Here is a 23,536-nt window from a genome sequence, read left to right as displayed (position 1 = left end):
TCCACTTGCTGCGTCTGCGCAACTCTCGAAGATACTCTGTATTCCAGAGCCAACAGAGTTGCTGGTTGAGAGCTTTGAGATGTTGCCAGCTGTTCAGAGTGGAGGAGGCGCTCTCTTTGCTCTCTGGTTCCGCCACGGAGAGTAACGGAACACCGATCAGGAAGTGAGCAGGGCTTAGGGCTAGCGGGTCAGTCGGATCCTCGAGCATAGGAATCATAGATCGAGAGTTAAGGCAGGCCTTTATTTTAACGAGTAAGGTGGCGAACTCATCCACTGTGTATTTGGACGTACACACCCATTTGTGAGATTGCCGGAGGGATGAACCGTCAAGTTAGGCCCACGCGGCTGTACGCCTCAGAAGTCGGACTTTGACTGGCCCCGAGAAGGTTTACGGCCAGGGCTTTGGGAGCGCCGACAAAATTCCTTTGATTGTCGGATTCGACTTCGTGGGAGAATCCTCTTCTCTCAAATATATTGCGATCATATGTGCTGACAGAGTATCGGGTATTAGTTGTGCGGGATACGCCGCGACTCACAATGTTAGGTACTGTTGTTTGCTCGTTTTGAAACCAGCCTCTGTGGGCATATCATTTATTCATGTAAGCGTAACAGCGCTCTGTTAGCGCAGCTTCTGTTAGTGGCTGGGCAGACAACTGTTGAGTGAACGAGAGACCCACATCACCAGAGAGCGGTGCCTGTGATGGCGGTGCACAGAGCAATGAAACAATTATACGAAAGGTACGACCATCTCGCTCTTCGGTGGCCTAAGTTGTTTCTCCATTATCTTACGCCCGCCTCCTTACGTCAGTGCCTAGGATTCATTTTCCGCCTCTACTAAATGCATTTCGTCAACGTTTTTCTATACTTTAATGAATAAAAACCAAAACATGACTATGGAGTATTAATTCAAACACATTGGCACAACGTTGGGTTAAACCAGCAAGAGGCCGCTCACTGAGCTGCCGCCACCTTATGAATAGTTTTACCATGCACAGAGCTGGCAGAAGCAGAACAATTTTTTCTCTCGTGGCGTTAGGTTGGCACCTAAGTGCGCGCTCTGTCATTTTTGTCCGCCTTGTCTCGTTTCGTCTCGTCTTGTCGCGTCTAGTTTCGTTGTCTCTCGCTTTCGCGTCCGAAATGTTTGTGTTTGTTTGTTAACAATATATTAGCAATGTTTTTTTCTGTGTTTCGTGCTATCGTGTATTTTTTGTATTGACAAAAACATCGGGCGTGTGTGCTCAGCTTTTGTGGGTGTGTGCGTGCGAGCCTTCCTCAACACAGCAGCAGAGAAAGGCAGTGGCAGCGCAAATGCAAAAGCAAAAGGGCAGTGCGAAAGTATAGCAATGTCAGAGCAAAGGCTGAACAGCAGTGGCAGTGCAAGAACAACAACAACAACAACAAGTGCACAAGTGCTAGCAGGCCAACAACAATAAAGAGCGGGAGTGCCCTCTCCCGGCACCCCTCGCCATCAGTGTGACGACAGCTGTTGGCTCGAAAGAAAATTTACCGTTGACTTTTTGCCCAAAAACAAAGGCAGCAGCTGAGGCTTAAGCAGCGAAAAAATTGTGTTTTATCAAGTTTTGTTGTTGCCTGCGCGCGCTGTCGAGGAGCTCTCACGTGTTGGCGCCGACTGCGACGCCAGCGTGGGCAGCAGCAGTTGTAAAAGTAGTAGGAGCAGCAGCTCCCTCTGCCGACGTGACGTCGGCGTTGATAAATGTGAATGCAAAAAGGAAATTCCCATGCGGCCGTTTATTGTACATTACACCCCCACCCGCTGCCACCCACCGGCAACGACAGTGATGCTGCTGCTGCGACGCTAAAGATGAAGATGATGTTTGGGCAGAGCAGAGAACTGGCGCTGGCCTGCTCGCACGCATAAGAGACGGAGAGACGACAGGCAGCTGTGCCGCCAAAATATCAAAAGAGGGAGAGAGTGGTACGTATTAATGAGTGCGTGAGTGTGAAGTGAGATCCGTGCTCGCAAGGTGCATATTTGCATTTAAAACGAGTGCTCTCTTCGTGGCCACTGAAACGGAATATGCAACTATCGACGAGAGTGCTCTCTGTCAATGCCCTTGACTATGCACTAAGTCTGGCCCGTGGCCAGGGTATATTAAGCAAAAGGTTAGCGTATTCTGCGAATACCTCACGCTGTATCCACGGATATTTTCTTTGATCATGACAGGTGGGCCCCTACACTGCACTGAACTCACGCTCCTTATCTCTCTCTCTCTCTATGTCTCGCCATCCATATGTATGTCAACGTGTCAGACAGAGACAGACACATTTGTTGTTGGTTTTTTTTTGCTAATAAGTGGGAGAGCCAAGAGATGAGGAGTAAAAGGAAGAGCAGGATAAGGACGAACAATAGTAAATCATGAGAAAAACATTCTTGTGTGTCATCGGGAGGGGAACAGTCGGCGGAAGACTATTGGTCGCGGGGGTGTATGGTTGTGGGGAGGGGAGGTTCTGGGGCTCAGCATACCTAACAATTCCATTGATTTTTCTTCTGGGAATTGTTGTTTGCCAGAGAGTGCGAGGAGTGCGGAGGGTGGGTGTAGGGAAAGCGGCCTACTACACCCATTCGCGGCCCCTCGATGGCAGTAGTCCTTGGGCAGCACCCACACACCCTCCCACAGGTCTCCCCCCTAGAATGACATCGTTCTTGTTGTCTCCTTTTGCTCTTCCCTCCCTCTTGCCATGTTTCTCCGTTTTCCTGTTCTTTCCGTCTGCCCTGCTGTCGTTGAACTTTTTTGCTACTCGCCGTTTCTCTCCCACTCCCACGTACATATACATGTGTATGTCCTTCTTACCCTCTCCCACCACTGCAGAGAGTCGTGTAAGTAGCGGTTTTTTGCACTGCACTCCTAGCACACTCTCCCTGCCTACCTACATATGTACCTCCTCTCTCACCCTTGTGCTGTTGATCAAGTTTTATAGAAAACGGAATTTATGTTAATTTGTTGCTGCATTCCGTAGCCCCACGACCGCCCTCTCCGGGAATATCCCGGAATGCACCGGAATCGCATGGAAAAATTATATGTGATTCGCTCTTGGAGGTTGCCATTGCCAAGGGCTCTCGATCGTACGTCCTGTAACCGTTATACGCGTGTGATATATTGGTCCTTCGAAAAAAAGGTGGGAAAGATAACGGAGCTAAGGATAATCTGCGATATTCAGGTAGTATTTTTTTTTTATAGTTAAAGAAAACGTTAATTTTGTATTATATATTTTTGGAAACAAGAAAATGAACAACGGGGACCGATGAAGAGGGGGAGTTACTAGTCGGAACGTTTTTGTCGAGGCACAAGCCTTAGGACCTTTCAAAGGAAACCTAAAGGATGTAACTGTAACTGGATGAAGTGCCGTGGCCATATTATTGGACCATTTATTGGACCATCAACCAGGCATAAGTGTCATATAAGCTCCATAGCTTTTTGAGTGCTCCCCTGAAGTATTCCCCGAAGCGAGTGCCGTGGCAGTCAGCCTACGATTCAATTGACATTCCATTCCATGCCACTACTACTGCCTGCTGTTGTTGTCTGTATCCTGTTTTTGTCCCTGCCCTCACCTCCCTTGCCCTCCCCAGTGACAAGTAAACTTTTTCATTCAAAGTGCATTTACCGTTCCATTCGTGCGCTCTTTCTTTCGTCCCTAGGCTCTGCCAACACGTGGATACGTGCCTGTTCCTGTGCCTGTGCCTGTGTCTCTACCACGGCCCGTGCCGCTATCCGTCCGCCCCCGTCGCCAGCAATGTGCGCCCGGGCATTATCCAAGTGCAAGGGTGACAACCATGCTGCCGCGCCGTCTTTTTCGATACCTCTTCTTCATGGCGGGTATATTCTGTTATCATTTTCTTGCGACCCAAGACAGTTTGTGTCGGTCTTTTGTCTGGGACACACACCAGCACGCATTTCAGTGTTGTCCACTGGGCGAATCAGAGGCCAAGGGACAGCCGGGCTCTGTGTTAATGAAGTGCACTCTATTGGATATTTAACTCCTTTTTCGGGGGGTATTCCCCTAGCCGAGGCATCCTCCTTGTCCAAACTTTACAAGTTCTCTCTTGTTTTGCTTTCGCCTTGTGATTTATCCTTTGCTGTGCCCATTCCCTGGGAAACACTTCAACACTTCTTCTGCTTCTGCTTCTGCTTCTGCTTCTAGCACTTTTCTCTTTTGGAGACGAGCTTGTTTCGCCAGGAAAAATTGAAAATTTGTTGCAAATAATTGGTTTTCCTATTGCTTTCTGCTTTCAGCTCCAAAGATGAAAAAAGGCCACAGAAAAGTGTGGGAAAAAAACGAACAGAAGCTGGATCAAATCTAGATCTAAGTACGCGAAAGATGCCACAGAATGGTGCCCCATCTGGTGCCCCATCTGGTGCCCCACCTGAATGCAAACCTCAAATGGCACTTCCATGATCCAGACACGGACACAGCCTAAACATAATTTAACCGGCGGGAACAAAGCCCCCCGACAACAGAGTCGAAAGACTTCTGTTTGGATACCCTTTCGCGGGATCGATCGTCATGTTCAAAGAACATTTTCAATAGAGAACGCGTTGCGGACCATCCAATATTTTAGACGAAAGCAACAGCTGAAGGTTTCCAGTGTACCCTGGAAAAGGGTATTCACAAAATAGGGGTGCTACCACTACTGCAGTGCCAGTGCTAGTGCCAGTGCAAATGGCAAATGTTTTGTGCTGCATTTCCTTGGCGCTGTCTTGAAGACGTGGCCGGAAATGTGGAGGAAACTTTAATAAAAACATGTCAAGAGCACTTTACGCTACTCGTAGGCACCAGCCACCAGCCACCACGACCCCCGTGGTGGACCCGCCACCTGCACCCTGCTGCAATACGGCTGCACCACCGGCTACAGACCGCAGCAGTTGTTGTTTTTCGACTTGACCAAGTTTATTGCCTGCCATATGCAATTGCCATAGATTATTTTTTTTTTGGGGGGTGGTGGGGGGTGGGCAAGACTGTGTGGACATGGCAAAGGCGTCCTAGATTTCTGCCACGCCCACTGCAATCAGACCAAAAAAATAGCCAGAAAGCCAGCCCCGCACTGAAGCTCGACTCCGCTGTGTGTCCTGTGTCCTGTGTCCCGGCTTTGACCGAAGCCCGTTGGCTGTTTCTACGCCAATTGCTACGTGATGTTGCCTCGCTTTTTGGCCAATTTTTGGAAGAACAGCAAGCAGACGCAGAGACGGCCCCATTCATGGGCACCCGTTTCCTTTCTGGCTTTAAGTCTGCGACTCGAAACTTGAATTTCTATGTCACTATTTATATTCGCGAGTAAAAATGCTTCATTCGGATGTTGCATTCGAGCCACTCACTCGATTCGCATCTGCTTTTGTGTCCATTCGCCTATGGGAACTTACAACAGCAACTCATTTCTCATTAAATAGCGAAAAAGGGTGTTTGTTTCAATAAATTAATAACACTTTTCCCCCAGGGGCTTACCACTTGATCAGATACATCGAATCGAACTGCTTCTCTGGTCGGTTCATTCATTGGCCTTGCCCCCGTTAATCGAAGTGGTTTGCTAACTGCCAAAAATGAGTGCTTAGAGCCTTGGGAGAGGTAACTGCGATTTCCACGCCCGCACACATACACACGCGTGGCCTCTGGCTCCGAGCCAAAGACGATTTCCAAAAACTGGTGTACATTTAATTAATTATTTATACACAAGAAAAGGTAAACGTGCCGACGACCACGACGCCGACGATGAGGACGAGGCCAAGGCACGCGAAAAACCCCAAGCCCAGGAAAAAGCCAGAGGCGGTGGCGGAGGCGGAGGCAGAGGCAGAGGCAGAGGAGAGCCCCGTAACCGTAGGAAACATTTTACGATACATCGTCGACATCGTTTTTTGCATAATTGATTAAATGACTGGCTATATAACACGGAACGGGAACGGAACGGAACGGAACAGAGCAGAACAGAACAGAACAGAACGAAACGATGGAGGAGACAGAGTGGATGGGACATACAGGAGGTTGTGGCTGGCTACTCTCCCGACGTAAATGAGAATTTACGGCGTAAAGAAATCATACACGTGTGTGTGGGAAAGACAGACAGGCGGATGGATGCCTCGGATGTTGCATGCTTTGGATGATGCTTATGGGTGTTGGTAAATGTTGTGATTATTGGCTAAATGAAAAATGCAAGGAATCGTCCTGGCAATCGTCGTGCTCCATCCTACCGTGTCGCTGTCATCATCATCGTTTTCTTGGTTTCTCTTTTTTTTGGGATAGTTTGTTGGCTAATCGACTGCTGGCCATAAACCCTCCTGCCTAGCCGGATACAAGGATGCGAGGAATACAGCATGAAACGACCCTGACACTGAAAGACAGAAGGACCCGGCCAGGAGTAGCCTTGAGAGAGAGATGATGTGAGTGGAAGGAGGAGCTTTTGAGGAGGCAAATGATTGCATACGGTTAGGCGTATCTGTTACGAGAAGAATCTCTAGTTGTACAGATACTGGTCATCTTTTATGAGACAGTAGATCCGAGTAGATGGTGTCATTGCAGGAATATGTACATATGTACAGTATGTATTCGAGATTACAGCTGTAACTACGATCGTTTTCCACACTGTCCACACGCATTTCGATGTCCTACTAATTGAAAGTAACTCCTTTCTTTGGCAATGTCCAGAATGAGGCAATCCCTACCTCTCGTATAGTTGGCATTCCGTTGTGTGTGGGGTGTCTGCGGATTTCGCCTATTTGTTCGACGTTTTCATTGTTTGTTTTCATTGATGGCCCCGATTTCCACCATTTGAACTTTGAACCTTTTAGCCAGAGACAACAACAAACAGCAGGGCAGGCACTTGTTTCTCCTTCATGTCCTTAGCTCCGGCTATAACATGCACCCCGTCCCATACCCCCGCCGTGTGTCTGTCAGGACAAGCACTTGGCCGCACTGCCACCAGCCGCCATATGCTAATGGCTCGTTGTGTCTCTGTGTGTGTGTGTGTGTGTGTGTGTGTCGAGAGTGTGTTTTTGTATATCCTTTTGGCATAGCGAGTGCATTTTCTTGTCAACGCTGACATTTCCTGCACTTCGGCCTTGTTTTTTTCCAACCTCAACCAACCCAACCCTCCCTGACACCTCCCACACCATCCCCCCCACCTCCCACACATTTCTCCCATCTCTCAGCGCACTGTCATTTCTCGTTTAATGAGCATTTCCCTTTTGTTTTCATGTTTTCTGTCGCTCGCTTGGATGATAAAAGCCAGGAATTATGATTGCTCCACATTCACAGCGGCACGGGTACGGGTAGGGGTAGGGGTATGGGTGCGCTCTCGCAGATCTCCAACCCCCAAAAGGCACTCATAAGTATGGAGTTGATGTAGGATACGTGGTAGAAGGATGGCTAAAGCTAAAGTGAGGCTTATTACCGCGGAATATCCCAGAAGAATCGTGTATTGGATACTTGGAATCCGGGTAATCGGATAATCGATATACCATAAAAACGAGGTCAGGGCCGTGCTGCAACGGTACTCTTTATTATGGTTTCTTCTGCCAATCACGAGATTCTCCTCCTCTGCTGTTGCTCTCCCCTTTCTCCTACCCCCAAGGCACTGCCTTGTTTAATCGATGGCGTCAATCGCACCTCTCTCTCTCTCTCTCTATCTCTATATGTAGTACTGCCGCGAATATCAGTGGCAAGTTGAAACTATTGATTGTTATTTTTATAAAAAAATATACAAAACGAGGAGGCAGAAAATAAATAAACTATGAACTGTGGGATGTGCGAATGGATTGCTGAAAGATTCCCACCGCACCCACTTACAAACCTTCGGCCAAAGATCTAACAGACCGTCAACAGAGTCGTAAACAGAGCTCTGTATATGAGGCGTACCATTAACAGTTGCTGTACTGTTACTGTTCTAATAACATGGCTCTGTAAAAGAAGGTACAGCTGTAACAGAGCTTTTTGTCAATCAATAACAGAACTACAACATATGTAAACGATAACATACGTTTAATAGTGGACATTTACAGGGCTCTGCTCCATGTAACAGCCTCGGAGAACCACTATGATGTTGTTCAAGAGAGAGCGAGCGCGTGCTTGTTTTTGTGTGTGTGTGTGTGTGTGTGTGTGTTGGAACCCAAGCCATGTCTGAGCCGAGGCGCACGTCGTACCCCGCTACAAGCCGAGCACCAGGGGTATGCTGAACCTGTGTGCGAGCCGTGTAACATCAGAATCAAGAGAAGCACAACAAAGCGATGCGCTTGTAAATAAAGTTATCACGTTTGAATAGTCCCTTACAAATATATTTGTTGCTATTAGCCACCGATGCAGCGTCTCATCAGTACCTGCGTTCGATGATGACAGGGTATCTCACGGTTGAGACACGCGTATTATTTGCGTTCGCTCTTTTATTTATTTTTTTTTTTCTTGTAAATGAGCATTTGACGTTGACGTTTCGACTGTGGCGACTGCGGCAGCGACTGCAGCAACAGCAGTCCCCCTTCGCCCTCTCTCTATCTCACTCTCTCGCTATCTTTCTGCTTGACTTTCGTTGTTTTTGCAGTCCATTGACTTATACCGTTTGCTCTTTTTTGTTGTTGTTCCCTTTCGTATGAATTTTCGTAGCTCTCTCGCACGCGGAGAGGCAGCTTTTTTTTGGGTGGCCCTGTCCGTGGCCAAGATTTGTACGATCTACCCGTATGGATGCCGCGATGGAGTAATATCTGTCTTATTCAAATCCCAAAAGCCGAATTCCCTCCCGACTGTGATAATTGTTTCAGTCTCAGGCGTAAGAGGCGTAATAAAAAAGACCCTACCATTTGAATTCCAATTGGATCGCATTGCAGTGTTTTCTACTTGGAAAAGCTACATATGTATGTACATTTGCATGTGTGTATGTTCCACTCCCCTCTACTCGTATAATTTCTTGTTGTTTTGAGGCATGCTTCTCCCCTCGTTTTGTATATTAATGATGATGCAACTTCAATTCAGAGCCGGGCTCGAAAGTCTCGTCATTCCATATCGAGTGGCATATCACACACACACACACACACACACACACACACACACACACACATGCATGAATCCTTAACTACCGAACACGTTGTTTATTTATGGTTTATTTGCATATTGTTCTTGTCTCTGTTTTCTGCTGCTGCTGCCGTTGTTATTGTTGCATTTTAATTAAGATAACTTCACTTTATGACACATCCACCTCCTCCTCCTACTCCTACTCCTCCCCATCCCCATCCCCATCCCCCTCCTCCTTACAGTCCGGCTATCGTTCCCACTCCGCCACTGCTTCGGGGGCGGCCGTCACTCAAAAACAAATAAATTGTGCACCCGATTTCAGGGAATCCAAAGTCAGAATGTGATTTGCCTAGCCAGCCATTCACTCGATTAGAGACAAATCGATAACAATTACATTTGATTGGAGGTATCGGAATGTATAATTAAGGAGCGGAAGGAGGTTCTCCTTGAGATTCAGGACGCCCTTCAATGCCTAGAATATTTAGTAACGTGGACTAGACGGAATATATTGCAAGAACATGAGTAGTTTCGATTGTTTATCGATACACTAACAGGTCGATAACTATTAAAATTGATTGCATATATATGTATATATCCTCCCTCAATCTTTGGGAATGTACAGTAGATAGAATATTGCAAAACATGAGTAAAAGTATTCTTAATTGTTTCTATCAAAAAGTGCATAGAGAACGATTCTCGATGAATATTTTATTCGATTAATGTTCCCATAGTTGGTTTTTAAGCTATTTGATCCATTCACAGTGAAAAGCCCACTGTAATTGGCCTTAATTGTAAATGCAATGGCACTCCGCCCTCTATCCATCTATCCATCTACATATGTACATATCTATTTCCTCACTGTGTGCCGTGATGCCACTCCAGTGGCTTCGTGCAAATTTAATTAAAGCGAATGCGAAATGCGAATCATAAATATTGTAATGCAACCGGAGACTCGACTCGACTCGACTCGAGCGCAAGCTCAGACACTAAAAGGAAATTGTCAAACACTCGCAACGTTCAGAGACCCCGGGACCAACCTCAACAGAACTCGAATGAATGTAGGTCATCCACAGGAGTTGGATCGCGGAATCTCTTACTTGCTATTTTTTTGGTCAGGCGAGTGCCGCTCTAACGACCTTTGAGATACGACAAATGAATACCCCTTGGGTATTGCAATCTATGAGGGATGTTCAGACGTTCACGAGACAGCCAATCGCTTAAAAACACTATAGGACCCAAGGACCCTCGAGTATCGGGTATAAAAGGGGTTATTCGTTGGACAAATTAAAAAATTAATAAAAATGGAGTCCATTTTTGTATAGAATTTGTTGTATCTTTTGCGAGATTTTATTGTTCATCTCCACCGACTTACTTGTAACGAATGGTCTCTGTTTGTGTCATTCGCAACGAAAGATGTCCTTTCGTTTATGGGAACTTTTTGCACAGCGAACTAGCTATGTTTCCACGCTGGCCCCGCTCCCACTCACTCGCCGGAAAACTGGTCCACGCGAAGGTCGAACGTTGTGTCGAAGCTGCTGGCCAGCAGCAGTCATGCCTCTTAATTAGTTTCTTATTTTTTGACACTTTTTGTGTTTGCCAACCGCCAACCGCCAACCGCCAACTGGTGCCAACTGCTGCTGTTGTGGTCTCATTAGAGGGGGCCAGACAACCTGTTGTCTTCTAGTCGCATGAATCGCTTGCAGCGGGTGGCTAACCGGTTTCAGTTTCGGTTTCAGCCTGCTTTGATAGCGTGGGGCTGTCTGGGGCCGTCGTCTGTGGCCCGCCATGGCTGTGTGTGGCGGGGCTTTGTTTAAAGTCCAAAATTTTGTCTGCGATTGAGGCTGAGTTTTTTACGGTTCTACGCTGCTGGTTTTCGTGGACAGGTAAGTTCTGCTTCCGTTTGGAAGCCAGAAAACCACGCCAGGTCCCAGCGCATATCCCAGAAATGCATTTGATGGGCTCTTCAAGGCGATGTTCCCTCCACTTGTCATGCATTATTATGCAGGCAAGAGAAACGCATTAAAACCCATAAAGCACCAATGCCACGGCGTATGGATGGAATATAAGTAGCGTATATTTTTATACCCGACACTCGAAATGAGTATGGGGTATATTCGATTTGTGGTCAAAATGGATGAGTCTAACGTGCAGAAGGAAGCGTTTCCGACCCCATAAAGGATATATATTATTGATCAGTATCCGTCTGTCCGTCTGTCCGTTCATAAGAGGGCTTAGTTCTCAGAGACTGTAAAAGTTAGAGCAACGACATTTGGCATGCTGACTTCTGTGATACTGTGTCACTGCTACAAGTGTATTTCAAAACTTCGCCCCGCCCCATTCCGTCGAAAATCTGTGGCATTTCAGAGAATGCCCATATCTACGAGATTGCCGAGTCTGGATCCGATCGGATCTTTATTATAACCAAAAGGAACGAAATTTTCGGTCGCTACGCAGCTTCCGACGACACGTTTCTGTCTCTCTCGCTCGCCCTCTTTGTCGTGTCGTTCAATGTTAGTGCCGACTGGTGGAGGAGAGCCATACTGACTATGCATCGGGTATAAGTGTAGGGTTGCGGTCGCAGCAGCAACTCCCAACGCTCCCCCTCGTTTGTATTCGTGTATAAGTCCCGCACTTGTGCACTTATGCACCGAAAGAAAATGACAGCAGAAAGAGAGTATAAAGTAGGAATATCATCAAACCATCTTCTTTTACTTCATGCTAATATATATTTTTAGTTATTTTGGGAAGCGATGGAATCGATATCGATATCCATTGGCTCAACGCTGTTCCCCAATCGCTTTTCATCTTTCATATTTAGAGCCCTCACATCAATATCAATATCCATCGGTACTGGCTTGCTGTCGGGCTGTGGCCGCACAATCAGATCATCTGGATCGATCTCCATTTCCTCAAGCAGATGGTAGTGAAATTTTTGGTTGTGATCAGACATATTTTATATTGTGTTTCATATTTATTTATGTGATTGTATACATTGTATTTTTGATGTTATTCCACTGGGAAAAGGTGTTTTGAATATGTTGTGGAGTTTTCTTTGGCATTTTGAGCCGTATTTCTGCAAGTGCCTTGGCCATTGATCTACAGCCCAAGTCTAGGGTATAGGGCTGGTCGCCCAGACGCGTTGCCGGGCGCATCGCCTGTCACGTAGGACATGGAACAGCCGGAGAGAAGTGCTTATAGCTGGGCGGATAGCGGAAGGGCATGACAATCGTTTTGCAGGGGAGCAGTGCGCAGATTGGGCAGAGAACGGTAGAGGTTACATATATCTATATGCCACTTCTACGGATCCACACTCCCCCGCCCTGCAGTTGTGGCAGAAACAAACAGAGAACCAATTAAAATGCGCCACACATCACATGTGCGCGAGCATTTATTATACATTTTTCGTTGGAATTGAGTGAAAAATAGTTGACTGAAAAACGAAGAAAAGACCAGATAGAGTACTAGATATGATGGAGACGGGGAGTACCCTATAATACCTTTCGAACGGATAGTGTTTGATTTATTACCTTTTGTGTCCATGGGATACATTCTTTGGAGAAAACTCTTTTAGTCCGAAATGCGGAAATCCGAATATCATTAAAAATATCATTTCGGAGATGCAGTGGCATATTTTATGCAGATACTTCATGGGAATATATGTACCTTAAATATTCATTTCAGAGAAAAAAGCCTCGAAATATATACATTTCTTTTTACCATGCAATTATTTCCCATTTTTTAGAAAAACATCTACTCCAACTACAAGCCATCTTTTTTCCACTTATTTCTTCGTCCAGCATACATTTTCCATTCTTTTATTTTCCCTCAAAATTTGGGAAAATATTCGAGTCGAACATTCGCATATCCCATGACCTAGCCCTTTGACGTATGCTGAAAATGAACTATGTGTCTAAGGGTATAACCCTCTTCCAAAGAAGCATAAGGGGGGGACTCTGGCCTCTGGACTCCACTCCGTCCTGCATTCTCTTGGGTTTTCATGCATGCTTCAATGTTGTTAATACGACGCTTAGTAGTTGTTGCCCCACACTGGAAACACACACACAGACAAGGCACTCTCTCCCTCACGGAAGTGTCTTTTCAGAAAAGTATATATACATAGCCTTTGATGTTTCCTTTTTGATCTGTTTCTGTTTCTGTATGTCGAAATGTATGAAGTATTTCCGACTCGGGAAATGCGGGATTCGCCCAAGCTGAAGCTCAATTGCACACATCCAAAAGTGTCGAAAAGCTCCAAGAGTACAGTGGGCCCTGCAGGCGCCTTCTAACACTGTTAGGTGTTTGCCAACACTAGTGTTAAATCGATGGCATATGTAAGGGCATCAAGTGATTCGGCGTTTTCCAAGGGCCTTTACTCCCTTTTACTCCTCTGTTTTTTGTGTTTTGCTTATTCCCGATGCAGCACACTATGGTGTGGAAGAGAGAGAGGGAGATGGCCAGAGTGCTCAGTGAGCGAGAGAGAGGACAGTATAGTAAAATTATTGGCATGCGGAGCGGGGAGGAGATGCTGCAACGTTTATTAAATTTTTCAAGTGCCACAAAACAGAGAAGGGCAGGGGCAGGACCACAGGGAAGCAAGGTGTGTTGTCATGTTGGAAATTATTTTCGGGTTCCCCGTGGAGCGGGGAGGCGCCTCTCTGTGGCAGGTGGGGTGAAGGGTGAAGGGTGGAGGGTGGAGGGTGGAGGGTGGAGGGGGTTGGTCCTTTATGTTGTATTAATTTTACAACTTTACATTTCTGCAGCTTGCAACACGAGAGGGAAGGAGAGATGGTCACACGGAAGACAGGGAGGAGGAGTGTAAAGAGGGGGTTGGGGGGCAGTGTGGGCGGGGAATGTTCAATAAAACACTGCACTTAATATACAGCAGCACTGGAGTTCATTACTTAAACCCCTTGAAAATCCTCAAACAAGAGATGGAACGCATCTTTAGAGAATGAGAATGCCACCATATGTGGCAGGACGCGAATGGTATCCTCCGTATCCTCCGTTTTCCCCACTGGACGACGCGACACATGTGTGTGCTGCGTTGAGTGCTCGACCGACCCCCAGAAGATACACTCCACGTGCAATCGCTGATAATACACATAAATACATTGTCTAATATTTGCAAAGCTTCAGCCACAAGCCACGTTGCAGCTGCAGCGAGCAGCGTGCAACTGCAACTGCAACTGAAACTGGAGAGCCTGAAGAAGAAGAAACCAGAGATCTTCTGGTGCGGGGGAACGGGCTTAACTGTCGTCTGGGGTTTTTTAGAAATTTGTTTTGCCTCCCCGTCCCTGCTCCGTCTCTGTCTCCGTCTCCGTCTCCGGGTCTGTGTCGGTGTCCTCTCTGCACTTCATTGGAGCTGGAACAAGTTTTGCTAACTATTTGAGTGAGTTTTCCTCCCCGCAAGCCATGCCCCATTTCTTTAGTTTGCTTTCCGCCGTCCCCCCCCCTTTGCCGGCAAACGGAAGACAATGCGAAGAAGGAATCCACTCTCCTAAACCCCAAAAGCCGTGTCTCAGCTGCACTCAGTCGCAGATCCCAGTGCCAAGTCCCAGTTCCAGTTCCAGCTCCAGCTCCAGTTGCATGTGTGGCATGTGGCATGTGGCATGTGGCATGTGGCGTGCTAAGATAATGCACTACAAAGTTACATATTGTTAAGCGGCTTATGGCGGCCGTGATTCCTCCTTTGGCAACCTGAGACCCGAGTCCCGAGACATGAGACTCACCGAAACCCGAGGCCTAATGCCGGGGCTAATGAGTTCGTTAAACCCCTCGTTTCGCAAGTGCCACACAACGGCAGAGCGACAGGAAGTACCCTGTTTTGTGCTGTGGCACGGCACTTCCTTGGCAGAGAACGGAATCTGCTGAGGGAAGTGCATAATTTGCGTATGACTTGTATTTTTCGCTCAAATTATTGGAATGTGGAACCCCTCATAGAGTGAAAATCATGCAGGACTCCAAGTCTAAGGGATAAACCTATCCAATCTTGTTGGCCCCTTGAATCCCTTTAGTCTCGAATAGAGGTACCTACCGGGCCAACTGTTGTCCACTCTGCCACTCCTCCGTCCTCCTCTAAAGTCTTTCGATTGCAGGCAGGATGTTCCCTGGCGGCAGCGGCACCGGCACCGGCACCGGCACCGGCACCGGCAGCAGCGTTGCCAATTTTCACCCAAATTAGAAACAATTTGCTGTAGAGTGCACTTAAAATCTGAAATAGAAATTGAGAAATGGAAATGGAAGTGGAGGTGGAAGTGGAAGGAGTGTGGCAATGGCAAATGGAATGTCCTGTCCTGTCTTGTCCTCTCCTGTCCTGTCCCTTTGGAGTGGGGGAAGGGACATTTTGTCAAATCAAAAACTGAATTTGAATTTCAATCACCTTGAATTAAATCAAAACTTGCAAAATGAAGTGTGCACACAGAAAATGGCATGAGGCATGGCACACGCACACACACACACACACACACACACACACACACACACACACACACACACACTCGAAAAGTCCTTAGAATGCAGCACGAAAATTGGAATATAATTCTTATGAATGGGTTTCGGGTCCTTGTTGGGGAGTCTGGTCGAGAGAGTCCTTGTCCCTTGCACCCGTCCCGACCGCAGCCGGCAGCAGCAGGAAATGGAGTCTGAAGATGAAGGCTTTTTAGCCACAAAAATTCACAGCAAAGAAAGCAGCATCCACAAATGCATTCGACAGAGCCAAAGGAGTCCGAGTCCTATGAGTCCTAGGGAATGTGCTTGAAAACCCATCAGCCTCTGGGTAAACCACAAAACATGAAAGAGCCTTCCCCTCTCTCTCTCTCTCTCTCTCTCTCTCTCTGCGGAGTGTGGCAGGCAGTAGCACTCCACTCTACAAGCGAGGAAATGTCAAGTCTTCTGTCTATAATTTAGTGGCATATTCAATTTGTCCCTCAATCCCGAGTCCGATTCCGAGTCCGATTCCGAGTCCGAGTCCAAGTCCTTTTGCCGCTGCAGGTCTCTTTCTGTTCTGTTCTGTCTGTTGATTAAGCATTGCGCACACGTAGTGGCAATTGATGCCCCAGATTCGCGCACCTGTTGGAACCCAGACGCCAGACCATCCTTGACCATCCGCTGGTCAGTGGCGTCCCTCGACTTTACAGCTTCTCTCCCTTCGCTGTCTGCACGTTGGGGCACGTAGCCGAACAGAGGGCTCCATGGCTCAACTGCCATGGAGGCGTAAATGAAAACTGGTTCCGGCTAATGCATGGAGCGATTGATAGATTGATTGATGGTTGCACAGTTGAGGGACTTGGCTCATTGTTTGTTCAACACTGCACACAGAACACATGATCATCCCCTGAGCATTGAATGTTATTCTGTGCTCTTTGAGAAACAGAAGAGGAGCCAGAGGAAGAAGAGGAGGAACAGGAGGAACCCTTGTTCCAAGATAGCAGATTCTAGCTATACGGAGTCCTCTTAAACTAGTTTTCCAGCTAGCTTTTTGATTCATTTTATTTATGTACGTGGAAAGACTCCGATGGAGTCTGATTAAATAGTAAAAACGTATCTATAAACATATTTAGATCTTGGTGACTATCTCTTTAAGGGCCTTTCAGGTTCTTCTTTTTGGAAGAGGGAAGTCTTCGCTTCCGTTTTTACACCTTTTGATCGATGAGTTTAGGGATATACTCGTATTAGTTTTCTGGTTAATTTGGATGCGTGAAGCACCCAGAAGGGATCGTTTCCGACCGCACAAAGTATGTACATATATTCTTTATCAGCTTCAATAGCCGTGTCGATATAGCCCTGTCTGCCTGTCCGTCCGTCTGTCCGCCCGTCCTTCCCGATGCGCGTCCTAGATCTCGGAGACTAACAGATGCACCTCAGCCGTTTATCCATGGATTTGTACGAACGATACCGCAATCGACGCACAGTTAATAAAGCTATCCACCTATCAAGGAAAATCAAAATGTTGTAGAAGAAATACCGCAAGAAATGATCAATTTTTAATTTGAAAGCTTATTATTTTCCAGACGGTAAGCTGAAGCCACATAGTGCGGGGGTCTAATATACTTGTAGCTGAATTTCTAAATTCAATAAAACCAGATTTAAGATTTTTTAAATTTAAAAAAAAAAACACAGAATAAAAAAAACCATAACAATTAACAATTCTAAAAATCGGTTTGGTTCTAAGCGTAAATAAAATGTTCAATTTGGTTGCATAGTGTTATTCCTTTATTCGTTAAAAAAGAATAATAAAGAATATTATAATATATTAAAAAAATTAATATAATAATTAGTATATGTACGTAGTATTAATATTATTAAATTACTAACTGAAATAAGTTTCCGACGTATTTTGAGAAGTTTGAGGAAGTGGTTCGGCTTTTTACTCATAAATTGTAACCAAATTATTATTATTAAAAATACATAATTATTTTGACGAAACCTTTTGGTAACTATTGAAGCTAGCTTCGCTTAGTACCGTTAAATAACGGCTTACCTTTTGCACGAACAATGATTTTTTACTTGGCATAATTATTTGGACGAGATCTTTGTGCACATTTTTTTTCACTTTTGGGCATTACACAACCAAATAAATTTTGCATTTAACTTTAATGGTTAAGGAATGCAATTTTAAGCAATTTAAGGAAATGGGAAGAACGGCTGAGTTAAGTTTAGACGTTAGATCATCAATGGTAGCAAAGTTCAACGCTGGAACGGCAATAAAAGAGATTGCAAATGAATTTAAAGTGTCTCTTCAAACTGTGCACTATCAAATTAATAAGTTAAAAAAACATAATGGCTTAAGAAACTTGACCAGATCAGGCGCCAAGCGTAGAACTACTCCAACAGAAGATCGAATCCTTCTACGCGAATTTAAAAGAAATGTGTGTTTTGAAGCCTCAAAAGACAAAAGACGACGTTTGAAGGAAGGAAATTTTAACACTCATAAGTCCAAGGACGTGCCGCTTATAACAAAGGCAAACAAGCTAAAAAGACTGGCCTTTGCAAAGGAGTACGTGGATAAGCCAAAGGAGTTCTGGAGAAGCGTCCTGTGGACTGATGAAAGCTCATTTGAGTATAACTCATCAAAAACTAAAGTTTTTATATGAATGCCCACAGAGCAAAGAAACAAGAAACGGCCAGTTTGTCAAAAAGTGAGCCATGGCGGATGCTCTGTCATGTTCTGGGGATGTGTTGCCTACAGTGGGCTAGGAGACTTCATTTCTATCACCGGCTCGATGCCACAAACCAGGGCAATTATTTACACACGCTGAATGAACACGCATTCCCCTCCGGTACGAGTAATAGGCTGATTGGAGAGTCTCTAATCCTGCAACAGTTTAATGCCCCATGCCACAAAGCACGAATGATCTCTACATTTTTGAGCGATGTTGGTGTTGCCACCTTAAACTGGTCTCCTCAAAGTCCAGATTTAAATATTATTGAAAACGTCTGGTCTCTTTAGAAACGCAAAAGAACAGTTTCGTTAAACAAAACGAGAGAGGAGACAATTTCTGAGCTCACTTTCCTTTGGCAAGAGATATGTATGTATCTCCAGAAACTGTTCAAAATTTAGTGGATTCTGTACCACGGCGACTTCGAAAAGTTATTGAAGCTAAAGGAGGATAGACGTTTTATTGATTTTGGCTTGATTCCTTCACTTTTGTTAAGCTTAAACTTTGATATTTAAATTAGACAATCTTGTCAAAATACTTATGCCAAACACGGAAATTACTAATTAGCTAAAATCTTTTTAAGTTTGAATAAAAATATATTTGTTTCCTTATTTTTATAGGATGCAAATTATAGATTATTCTTAGACTTGGTTTGACTTAGTGCAGTCGTTTTTTAGTTTATTGCAGTTCAATAAGTAAATTTAATTTAAAAATTAATATTAACTAAGTAAAATGGTGAAGACAAAGCAGTTGTCTGTTGAAACTCGATCAGAGATCGTTACAAAATTGAAAAGTGGAATTCCAGCATCGGAACTGGCCAAGGCTTACAAAATTTGTAGAAGAACTGTTTATAATCTGGAAAAGAAAAAGGACACTAATGGAAATTTACCGAATTTAAAGAGAAGTGGAAGGAAACAAGCGATGAATGATCGGGAATGTAGACGGTTAATTGGCATAGGCGATAAAAATCCGTCGATAAGCCCAGTTAAATTGTCAGCAGACTCGCAACAATTGATTGGCCAAAATTCAGTGATGCCACAATACGTCGGAGATTAAAGGAGATCGACTTGCGAACGTGTACAGTGTGAAAAATAATAGAAATTTCCGAGCCAAATAAAGCAAAACGCCTCTCTTTCGCATTGGAATACATTACAAAAACAAAGGAGTTTTGGTACAATGTTTTATGGACAGATGAAGAAGCTTTCCAGTTCCAAGGCTCATTCTGTAAAAGATTTATGCATCTACGACAAGCAAAAAAACAAAATTCAGTGAAACAGATTTGGTGGAGGCACAGTGATGTTCTGGGGTTGCATGTCGTACTACGGATTTGGAGACTTCTTTTCAGAAGACGGCACACTTAATCAGACCCGGTATGTGGTTATACTGAATGAACATGCGTTTGTGTCTGGTGACAGGTTATTTCCCATCACCGACTGGATTTTACAGCAAGATAATGCTCCATGCCACAACGCATCAGCACCAACTAAATTTTTACAAGATCTGAATGTGGCTGTTCTTGTATTGATCTCAATATTATTGAAAATGTTTGGTCGTTAATTAAAGGACAAAGAACAATTGATAAGCACCGAATAGGAAGTAAAGGAAATTTGATCGAAATTGGATCTTGGATATGCTCGCCATTGGAATCAATTCCAGCCAGGTTGCAGGCAGTTATTGATGCCAAAGGTGGAATCACTAAATATTAATCATTATTAAAATTATTATTATAATATTAAGTTTTGTGCAAATGCTTCTGCAGCATACAAAATGTGTGTAAATACTTTTGACAACTGATGGGCAACACTTCATTTGCTTCTCCCTATTCGAATAATAATTCCAATTTCCAATTTTCCAATTCTTCTCTCATTCGTTTGCTAGTTGATCAATGTTTTTGGAATAAAAGTTTTTTTTTTTTAATTTATTGAATTTAACATGCAAAAATAAAACTAGTTGTGTAAATTCTGTTGACCACCCCTGCATATATTTTTACATTATTATACGAATATATTTATATTATAGGTCGCATGAATTGCGCGAAACGAATTCAGGGAAGAATTGAAGTGAGTGAGTGCGATGACTCTGTTTTCGCTGTTTCCGAATTCTTTCGAATGCGTGCTATTTTTTGCCTCTTCTGTTTTTTGGGCAGGACTCAGTGCTATCAACTTTGGAGAAGAATATTAGCTGTTTTTGTGGTAAAAGGATAATATTTTTTGGTGCAAGTATTGCACACAGTTTCAGAAAACATAAACATACAGTGTCGAGCACATGTCGATACATGTTCATCATTTTTCAGTTTAAACGCCTGTAAAATCTTTTAAAATTCATCAATCTTTAGTTCTTTAGATTCTTTAATTTAAAGAGAATGAAAAAAGACAATAATTTCAATTCAAAGAGATCCCATTCCTTTTCCTTAAGAGATTTAAATTTTTTCAAAAACAAAGAATGTTTGTTCCAAAGGGCCGAATAAGTTGTGGCACACTCTCGTCTGGCACTTAGTAAATGCTGGCAAGGTATCATGTGCCACTCCGACTTAGATCTGGCCACTGGATTAGGCGAAAACTCGAATTATTGGGACGATTTTTCACGAATTTAGCTGTGTGCGTCGGGCTACCGTCTTGCTGGAGAGTGATCTCGGATATGGGGAAGACATATTTGTCAATAAAATTTGACAAAATGGGTTCCAAAATATGAAGAGTAATGTTCTTTCTTCATTATTCCATTGATTTCTACCATTTGGAGTACACAGTGTACATGGCGACACACGGCTAGATATATATATTAAATACTAAGCTTTCCGGCTCAATTTTTGCTGCCTTGCTGTGGCTGTGCGAAAGGAAGAGAAGAACGAGCAACGAATGAGTGCATGGAGTGCGCATGCAACAATTCGGGTAATTCGACTTTTTGAGGCTCTTCCGTTCCACTTCTTCCTACTAGCAAATAAAACAGAATTCGGAAGCTATGAAGCCCACAGCCCAATGGACTTGCGTTTTGAATGGAGCCACGCAGATCTCTAATTCACATCTTTGGTAAGCCGGAGACCTTAGCTCAAAACTGTCGACTGGTTATTGCAAGCCAAAAAATGAGAAATATATCCTCAAAGTGGGAAAATATTAGATGAAACCACTGCAGGTGCATATGTACATACAAAACGATGTATTTACCTTAAAAGCATTCTGCAAGCAAACAAAAACACAACAGAAGATGGCACTTTCGACACTGTCCGTCAACCTCTCGACAATGTTTGCACTGCCAATAGCTGGCACGCACTTTGCAGGCATTTGATGGAGTCAGTTTAAGCCAAAATTGCAAACAAAGCCTTGTTTTGGCGCGCTTTGAGGGACCACAACAGAATTTGGCAGTGACATTTAAGCGCCTCGAACAATTTTAGGTTACGTACATTGTGGTGGCGGGTGGTATTGAATCGCAAACTGTACCATGTACGGTGTATAGGGGTAGCCATTGCACTTACCTTTTCCGGTAGAAATGTGTAACAGAACTTTCACGTAGATTTACAGCAGAGGCGACTGTGTAGTGATAGCACACACTTGACATGTGTCAGATTTGATACCTATCCTTTCTATCCAGATTGCAGGGGGGGGTGGCCACAACCGAAGCACTTCCCCATTATCGAATGCTAATTCGTTGCTGATTATATTTCGCGGGAAGAACGAGGACGACAACGACAATTCTTAGGTAGTCTTTCCTGGTGTGAGCGAGAGCGTCGCAACCCCTCTCTCTCCCTCTCACACATGTTACAAGCATGAAAACCCACCCTTAACTGCGTCTTCATTGAGCGAGTGGGAGCGAGAGAGTAAAAGGTTTTCGCAGCTGCTGCGTATCCGAAACATTTCTCTCTTTCTTATGGGGAAAACCCACCACTTACTAGCAGATAGAAATTTGGTTGAATTCAAGGCTAAAAATGAGCGTGATGTAAAGCGATTATCGCTCTAAATAAATGGAAAATACAGTTTAGATTTCGTTTAACGATCGTAGAAGGCCTGGAAGACTTACCTTTCAGGTATTTTGGGGCCTTGTGTCTAGAGTTTTCGTTTAGTTTCTCAGTCGAGCCTGAGATTTTCAACAAAACACAACCTACACATTTTCCAAATCCAGATCCAAATCGGTTGTAAGTACAATTTTGAGGAAAAAAAGTGAGAGATCAATCCTTGCTATTTTCCCTTGTAGAGGATGGAGCTTCCCAGGTTGACTAGCGGCAAGAGCTCCCGTTCCAAGGGGCATCAGAAGAACACGGACGCCGAACAGAAGCAGACAGAGAAAGATGCCGCCCAGAAGACGACGACCGAGGAGGCGGCATCCACCTCCACTGCAGTTCCCAGCATCACTCCAGCACGGATCCCTACCTCGGAGGATACAATAGCGCTGGCCTCGGCTGTGGTCGCCACACTTCCGGGGACGCCGCTGGTGCCTTCGCAAACCTCCAACGAGCGGCGTGACTCCAATGTTGTGCTGCCCGTGGCCCCGGTGCCGCCCGCACAAACACCCCAACCCACACCTGCCCCTGAGTCCACGGATGGTGACGATACTGAGGAGGCTGCGTCGGAAAGGCGCGGCATCATCCACCGCCTCTTTGGATGGAACTGAATACTTCAAAATTACTATAGTTTCTAGATAATACTCGCCTACTCTTCTAAGGCTCGAATTAATACACAAAACCAACGGCAGAGCCACCAGAAACTAAAGCGTTTTTCAATGGTATCTCCATAGGCTTTCGAGCACTGGGGCCTCAGTGTTGCAAAGTCAGCTTTTTACCGTCAGATCTGGCTTTTCAAAGTAATATAAGGGGAAATCTTCGATTTTTGTACACCCGATACTCAAAAAGAGTACAGGGGTGTGCGGAAAATGGATGTGCGTAACACCCAGAAGAAAGCGGTTCCGACCGACATAAAGTCAACATCAACAGCCGAGTCGATTGAGCCATGTCCGTCTTGTTTGAGGCCTCGTTCACAGAGATCGTAAGAGCTGGGGCAACGAAATTTGGTATCCAGGCTCCTGGGACCCCGTCTTCCGCTTCCACAAAAGACGAAAATCTCTGGCATCCATAATTTTGAAGATACGAGAAAACGAAAAATGCAGCATCCTAGGGAATGACCATATCTTCCAGGCTCATTATTATAGCCGGACGGAACAAATGAAATTTCAGTGGCTACGCTGTCTCTCTCTCGCACACTATTGAGTATCGCGTACGCGCCCCTCGATTTGCTTGGGATCGGAAACGCTTTCTTCTTACTCTTACATATCTCACGTCTATCTCACGTCTCTTCCATCCAATAAAATTCAGTATACCCTTAGGGCCCTCGAGTACACTTGGCAACAATTTTGCTAGCCTTAATTTAAGCTTTTTTGGACTTTTT

At 44.8% G+C, this 23,536-nt stretch overlaps 2 protein-coding genes across 8 annotated transcripts in view; both read left to right on the top strand.

Moving 5' to 3' along the window:
* The first annotated feature begins 1,002 nt into the window (after positions 1-1,002).
* LOC6901139 (uncharacterized protein CG43867) overlaps positions 1,003-23,536 on the top strand; it is a 143,336-nt gene continuing 120,802 nt past the window's right edge. For all 7 annotated transcript variants that reach the window (XM_015186888.2, XM_015186885.2, XM_015186890.2 and 4 more), the window contains exon 1: positions 1,003-1,936. The gene's annotated coding sequence lies outside the window, so the exon portion shown is untranslated. The remainder of the gene's footprint in view (positions 1,937-23,536) is intronic.
* Positions 22,145-22,859, top strand: LOC4814316 (uncharacterized). Its single transcript, XM_001354452.3, has 2 exons — positions 22,145-22,290; positions 22,350-22,859. The coding sequence occupies exon 2, from the start codon at positions 22,353-22,355 to the stop codon at positions 22,764-22,766; it is 414 nt and encodes a 137-aa protein (XP_001354488.2). The 5' UTR covers positions 22,145-22,290; positions 22,350-22,352; the 3' UTR covers positions 22,767-22,859.

This window comes from Drosophila pseudoobscura, chromosome X (genome assembly GCF_009870125.1).
Source record: "Drosophila pseudoobscura strain MV-25-SWS-2005 chromosome X, UCI_Dpse_MV25, whole genome shotgun sequence".
Classification (NCBI taxonomy): domain Eukaryota; kingdom Metazoa; phylum Arthropoda; class Insecta; order Diptera; family Drosophilidae; genus Drosophila; species Drosophila pseudoobscura.
This window is presented reverse-complemented; position numbering and strand designations above follow the sequence as displayed.